Raw genomic sequence first — 7663 nt, 5'->3', positions numbered from 1 at the left:
GCATAGTAGCCTCACTCTATATATATATATATATATATATATATATATATATATATATATATATATATATATATATATATATATATATATATAATATTTTTGTGTAACCATAGGGGGAAGGGCCGTGAGGCAACCTTTTAACATTCCTTAACTGTAACGGTAGCGACGTCACGTTTTCCCACAGGAAGTATGCGTTGACCCCATTCATAGTACGAGCAAATTTTCTCTCTCTCTCTCCACTGTAGAGTGACAACTAAGACCAACGCAGAGGGGAGTGGCATGTGTTCCACTGCATTAATTGAAGCCTCGCCATTTGTTCACACACCCCCCCTCTGAGTTACGAACCCCCTTTTGGGGACCAAATTTACACCTTTCTGCCTCTCTCCTCTTTCTCTCTCTCTCTCCCTCTCTCTTAATTTATTTCTTTGTTTTTTTCCTCTCTGAAGGAGTCTTTAATTGTTGGTTTATTTTCTCTCTCTAGCCGTTTTCAGCGGTTTCAATAGGTCAGTGAGGGTCACACCAAGTGTTCTTCACACACCCCATGCATGCATGGTCTTTAATAATTTCTCTATATACTCTCTCATTCAAAAATTGTAGGGTTTATCAATTATTTTTTAGTTTTTAGTTAAAATAATGATACAATAAGTAGAGGAAAAGAGTTCTTCTTTGAGTTGCAGAACCACAACTTATGTATCACGGATGCGGCTATAAATCTCACATGTTCACACACTATCCATGCACGATCATATTGTGCATCTCATTATATATATATATATATATATATATATATATATATATATATATATATATATATATATAGTCCGGCTGGGATACTATCGATAGCACTATGCATTTGGTGCTATCAAGTTTTTTGCCGTTAGATTTAACTCTTTGACTATTTTTATCCGTTAGATTATACTATTAAACCAACAAATCACTCAACCCTAGGGGGTCCATATCATCCTAACCGTACATTTTTTAATCCAAGGGCCAAAAACCTAATAGCATCAAATCCTTCGTGCTATTTATAGTATTCCAGCCTAGATCTATATATATATATATATATATATATATAGTTGAGTTAGAATACATTCAAAAGCACTAATGAGGTGGTGTTTTTGAGTTTTTAACCATTGGATGGAGGAATGTAAGGTTGTGATGATGGTGGTAGGTGGTGGTAGGTGGAATAGTGTTTGATCCAAGTGCTATTAGTAATGAAGGAGAAGATTCAAGGGTCAGAAACCTAAAAGCACCATGGGTGATACTTTTAAAAGTATTCTAGCACAATTCTAAATATATATATATATATATATATATATATNCTCTATATATATATATAAAGAGAGAGAGAGAGAGAGAGAGAGAGAGAGAGAGAGAGAGAGAGAGAGAGAGAGAGAGAGCTGGTATGCTTTTGGAAGTACGGAGCCTTCCGTGCTTCCAAGTCGTTTCCGATGTTGGGACTTTCGAATTGACGATCAGCTCCGTTAAACTTGATCTAGAGTATTTGAAGTAGTTAGAAAATAAATTTTGTAATTTTTCGATATCATTTGCCTAATCGAAATGGCTCAAAATCAATAATTTTAATGGCCGTGGTGAGCCGTTTGCAAGTTTAACGGTGTAGAAGTATTCAAATAACGTGAAATTTTAATAGAAAATTTTTTATACTATATAAAACAAGATCAATAGTTTTGATCTAAAATTTTAATGTCATATCATCATATTTTGTAAGATTTTTATTTTCAGCCGTTGATTTTGAGCCACTTCGATTATTAGGCAAATGATATAAAAAAATCACAAAATTTATTTTCTAGATACTTAAAATACTCTAAATCAAGTCTAGCGGAGCTGATCGTCGATTCGAAAGTCTCAACATCAAAAACGACTTGGAAGCACGGAGCGCTCCGTGCTTCCAGAAGCATACCAGATGCACTCTATATATATAGAGTCCGGCTACTATACTCTTATAAGTACAGAGCCTCTTGTACTCATAAGTTTTTTGCCATTTGATCTACCTTTTAATCATTTTTACCCGTTAGATTATACTATTCAACCAACCACCCACTCAACCCTAAGGATGCGTTTGGTTCGAGTTATCCTGACAGGATTACAGGCAATCCTGCCAAGATAACTATGTTTGGTTAATCCGTTATATAATCTAGTCGTTAATGTAACATTACAAATCGAGCAGGATTACATCGAAAATATTAACGGAAGGGGGGTCGTGTATCTTGCATTACTGAAACCCGTTAATACTATATATTATGTAAAATGACAATTTTACCCTCCAACAACCCCAAATCTATTTAATAGCATTATTTTCATCTCTCTCTCGCCTTCCCCCCTCTCTCTCGCACGCCGCTTTCTCTGGCTCTCTCTCTCTCGCACGTCTCTCTCTCTCTCTCTCTCTCTCTCTCTCTTTCTCTCTCTCTCTTTCTATCTATCTCTATCTCTTTCTCTCTCTCGCACGAACACCTAACATCTTCTATTGCGTCGTCCTCCCAGGTAATCATCACGATCTCCTTCCCTCCATTCGTCATTTTCGCAAAAAATAATATTCAAATGACCACAACAAGGGCAATTTTGGAAAAAACTATACTTTGATGTCAGAATTACTAAATTTTATAAACTGAACCAAACGTATTAATGGTATAAACACTATAATCTAGTATTACATTACTGCATTAAACCAAACGCGCTAATGCAGCATCAGTAGTAATCTCACACCGAAATCCAAGATACCTGGATATGTCGAGATACTTTGTAATATTACATAACTCGAACCAAACGGGCCCGAAGGGGCCTACTATTAACCTAGTCGTAACCACTCTCATCCTAACCCCATATTTTTTCATCCGAACGACCGAAAAGTTATGAGTACAAAGGTCTCTATACTCATATAAGTATAGTAGCCCCATCCTATATATATATGAGCAGGTTACTGTGCTATTAGGAGCACACTAGTCCTTGTGCTTCTAACTTTCTAATCATCCATCAAGTTTGATGGGTGGTTATAATGAGAGAGGAAAGAGATATTGAAAAAAATTTGGGTGTCTCAATTTTTCTTTTCTTTGAATTTTTCTCTAATATTTATCTTCTCTCTCATTCTAACCACCAATCAAACTTGATGGGTGATTAGAAAGTTAGGAGTACAAGAGCTGTTGTACTCATAGTACAGTAGGCCTACTATATATATATATAATGTGAAATGATAAATATTTTAACTTTCTTTTAAGTGCATACAAATTTTTTTGGACGATACAAATAAATTATATATGATAAAGGAGCAATACTAATGGAATATTCCAAAGTGGCTAATACTATTGGTTACATCAAAGTTTAATAATCTTTTGAATCTAAAATATAGGGTTGTAAAATGTACATCCCTCTCGGAATACGAAGTGAAAAAATAAAAAATCTATTTATTTGGATAAACTCCCAACGCCTCGCGGAGCGCAACAGAAGCAACTTTTGCATGCGATTCCGCCGCAGCACCCTGACTCACGCGTTTCCTCAACTTTATTATTCTACTACACCAATATCGTGGGATTTATAGTCACTCTTTGGATGAAAATTATTTTCTATTAATATTTTTTATATTTACTTTTTATAAATCTATATATTTGCTAAATCAATAGTGCGATCGATTATTTAGATGAAATATCATATTTAATCTTTGAAATTTTTTTTTGAAATATCATCTCATAATTAAGTACAATATGAGACCACACTAGAAAATTCTTATATCAGTAAGTTACTTTTAGATAAGTAATTTTTATGTCCAAATAATCGCATACTATAAAAGAAAATGAGTCCCAATTGTGTCAATCTTTTACTAATAATTACATACTAGGAAAGAAAATAAGTCCCAATTGTGTGAATTTTGTTCAAGTTGTAAATCACCATTCACACTATGTACGTGGTAAAATTAATTGACCATAGTTATCACATTTAATTTGTTATTATAATATAATACTAAAAAATTAGTATTTTTTAACATAAAAATTGAATGTTGACATCCAAAATTAATTGTTGTGATACATCTAAAATGCGAAATTTATATTTTTTTAAATGGAAATAGCTATTTTTAAATGCGCAAAAATTTCGGATGGTTTGATGCACTCAACCTAACCATGTGTACAAAATTTATGCCATTTTTTAAGTTTTTATACCTTAGTACTTCCCCTTATAATATATACTCAATAATAATTTATTATTATTATTATTATTACTATTTTGTGCCAAGTGGGAGTACTTTTATAGAAAGCTTCTACGTAGGAATGCTATGCTAACCCGAGAATAAACAAATACAACTTCAATGGAGAGTTTCACAACTACGGCTCATTAGAGAGTCTTTGATCTACTGCCATATATCATTTGTTGGTTATTTTTAATATTTAAATTTAATTTTTAAAAAAACTTTAGAGAGAAGGAATCGATATATTACAGCAAATTGGGGACTTCTCAAAGAGGTTTAGTTGCAGAGCTTTCCATTATTTTTTTGTTCTTTTTTGAGAATAAACTCCCACTTATTCTCATAATATATATATATATATATATATATATATATATATATATATATATATATATATATATATATATATATATATACGCCATTGATTGACCCTCTAACTAATTCACTCCCTCTTTCTTTTCTCTCTCTCCGGTTTTAATTCCATGGCACTCTCTCTCTCAAGGAACCAACCCCGGCCTGCGCCGGTCCGGTTCACTCGGGTTCGCCGGACCGGCGGGTCGCGGTTCGTGCTGCTGACGCTGAACTACGCGGCGCTCTTTGCTGGGTCGCTCTCCTCCAGCCTCCTCTCCCGGTTCTACTTCGTCCACCACGGCTCGAACCGGTGGGTCGCCACCCTGGTCCAGTCGGCCGGGTTCCCGCTCCTCCTCATCCCGGTCTATTTCACCCCCTCCTCCATTTCTTCTTCTTCTTCGTCTTCTTCTTTTTCTTTGGGGACGGGGCATGGGCATGGGCATGGGCGTCCGTTCTCGCGATTCACGCCGCGGCTGCTGGCGCTGAGTGTGCTGCTGGGGCTGCTGATGGGGGTGAACAACCTGCTGTTCTCGTGCGGGACTTCGTACCTGCCGGTGTCGACGTCATCGCTGCTGCTGTCGACGCAGCTCGGGTTCACGCTCGTCCTCGCGGCGGTGCTCGTCCGCCACCCGCTCACCTTCGCCAACCTCAACGCCGTCGTGCTGCTCACCCTCAGCTCCGTCCTCCTCGCCGTCCGCTCCGCCTCCCAGGGCTCCGACAACGACCGCCCCGCCGGCGAGACCCGCGCCCACTACTTCCTCGGCTTCGCCGCCTCCCTCGGCGCCGCCGGCCTCTTCGCCGCCTACCTCCCCGTCATGGAGATCGTCTACCGCGGGGTCGTCGGCTTCCGCATGGTCGTCGAGGTGCAGGTCCGTCGCTATTCCTATTAATATTTTATATTCAACCCTCCCTTAATTTTCTGCATATATATATATAGAGAGAGAGAGTTACGTTGAAATATTATCGGTAGCAAACGAGCTCCGTTGCCGCCCATTTGTTTTCGAACGATGGAGCCTTCAAATCGACGATCGGCACCGTCGAACATAATCGATATCACTTGAAGTATCTAGAAATTAAATTTCAAATCTTTTCGATATTATTAACCTAAAAATTAAATTTCAAATCTTTTCGATATTATTGACCTAATGATCAAAGGATTTCAAAATTTATAATTTTAATTATGAATATGAGGCATTTTTTCGTTTAACGGTGTAAAACTATCCATATTAATTAAATTTTGATTAGAAAATTCTTTAAACTATTTAGAACAAAATTTATACTCTCGATCTTGATTACAAAATTTCTATTATCACTTTTTAGGAAATATTCATTGTCAGCCGTTCATTTTTACGGCCACGTGATGAACAAAAGAATAATATTGAAAAAATATAAAATTTGATTTCTAAATATTTTAAGTGGTATAGGTCATTTTCAACAATACCGATCGTCGATTTGGAGACCTCATCGTCGAAAATAAATAGGTGGTAACGGCCTGTTTGCTACTGATAGTATTCCAACTCAATTCTCTCTCTCTATATATATCTAGACTCATGCTTTTTCGATAGTCTCAAGGTGTGAATTTAAATTAAATAGGAAAAAATAAAAAAAAAAGAAAAATTAATTTTTTTATTTTTTATTTTGCTAAAAAGAGAAAATAAGAAAAGAAAAGAAAGTTCTTGTCTTTTTCTGACTATCTGATTTCAATTCAAATTGTAGAAAATGTTTTTATTCAGTATACAAGCTTTCCTTTTCTTCTCCCTCCCAGAAGCCTTAGGAAGTATGATATTGGAGTGCTTTTTAACTCATTATCAGAGTTTATGTTGGGTTGTAATCTTATAATAATTTCTCTCATTCAAAAGATTCTTATTCTTTACTTGTCTTATTATTATTATTATTATTATTTTAGTAAAAATCAAAAAGTGGTTATATGCTGTAGAGATTACAAGTTATTTTGAAGATAAACTTAACATTTCTCAAAAGTTTAATTTGTTAAAGAATATAATATTTTTAATATTTTATATCCAATGATAACAGAAGCAAATGTATTACAGATAATGATGTTTTTAATATTTTATATTCAACACAAGCGTACGCATGCATGCAGGTTGTGATGGAGGCGGCGGCGACGGCGCTGGCGGCGGCAGGGCTGGCAGCGGACGGGGGCTGGCGCGAGCACGGCAGGTGGGACCTGAGCCCAGCGGCGTACTGGGCGACGATCGGGGCCGTCATGCTCAGCTGGCAGCTCTGCTTCATGGGCACGGCGGGGCTGATCTTCCTGACGTCGTCGCTGCACAGCGGCATCTGCATGACGGCCGTCCTCTCCGCCAACGTGCTCGGCGGCGTCGCGGCCTTCGGCGACGAGTTCGGCCCCGAGAAGGGCATCGCCACCGCGCTCTGCGTGTGGGGCTTCTCCTCGTACATCTACGGCGAGTACATGAAGAAGCGGACGGCGGAGACGGAGAAGGAGCTGGAGAAAATAGGTCATGGTGGTGGCGGTGGCAACCCTAATATTAATGGTAGTGGTAATAGTGATGGTGATGGAGATGGAGAGAGGGTGAGTGTGTAAATTTTTGTTCTTTGTTGGGTGAGCATATCAAATATTTCTGCATACTTAGCAATAAATGTAAAAAGTAAAAGAAACAAAAGTAGGAGGGAAAAAACCAAAAAAGAATAATATAATTAAGTACAAGGTGGCTATAAATAGATGTGTAATGGTGGAAGGTGGTGGTGGTGGTGGTGGTGGGGGTTCCTCTCAAGGGTTTTATTAGGGTTTTAAAAATTAAATTAGACAATAGGCTCGATCTGCAGTTACTTTTTGATTGTAATCTTACAACTCTATCATCTAAGGTTCGATTTGAGTACTTTGCTTCGGTCAGCATGAGAGAGAATTGATAGATGATAGCATTTAGGGCTACAAAAGTTGGTAGTCTTTTATTTTGCTTTTACTTTTTTTTAATTCTTTTGCTAAACTAATCAATCATGAAAGTTATTAAAAAGTTGCATGCTTTTCTTTCTTTACTTTTTTTTTTTTTTTTTTTTTGGGTGCTAGTGTACTATCATGGGGCACACTAAATATATGCTCACTATGTATACTGCTCATAGTTATATATATAATTAGAT

The 7663-nt window shown here is 37.0% G+C and overlaps 1 protein-coding gene across 1 annotated transcript; it reads left to right on the top strand.

Annotated features, from left to right (window-relative positions):
- On the top strand, positions 4629-7430 carry LOC109722417 (probable purine permease 4). Its single transcript, XM_020250477.1, has 2 exons — positions 4629-5412; positions 6648-7430. The coding sequence occupies exons 1-2, from the start codon at positions 4675-4677 to the stop codon at positions 7107-7109; spliced, it is 1200 nt and encodes a 399-aa protein (XP_020106066.1). The 5' UTR covers positions 4629-4674; the 3' UTR covers positions 7110-7430.

Source organism: Ananas comosus, linkage group 16 (assembly GCF_001540865.1).
Source record: "Ananas comosus cultivar F153 linkage group 16, ASM154086v1, whole genome shotgun sequence".
NCBI classification, from domain to species: Eukaryota; Viridiplantae; Streptophyta; class Magnoliopsida; order Poales; family Bromeliaceae; genus Ananas; species Ananas comosus.
The sequence above is the reverse complement of the archived record's forward strand: the minus strand, read 5'-3'. Positions and strand labels throughout refer to the sequence as shown.

Coding starts and splice junctions, on each gene's coding strand:
- LOC109722417 (XM_020250477.1), top strand. CDS start 4,675: ATGGCACTCTCTCTCTCAAGGAACCAACCCCGGCCTGCGCCGGTCCGG. Junction 5,413..6,647: donor GCATGGTCGTCGAGGTGCAG/GTCCGTCGCTAT, acceptor GCATGCATGCAG/GTTGTGATGGAGGCGGCGGC.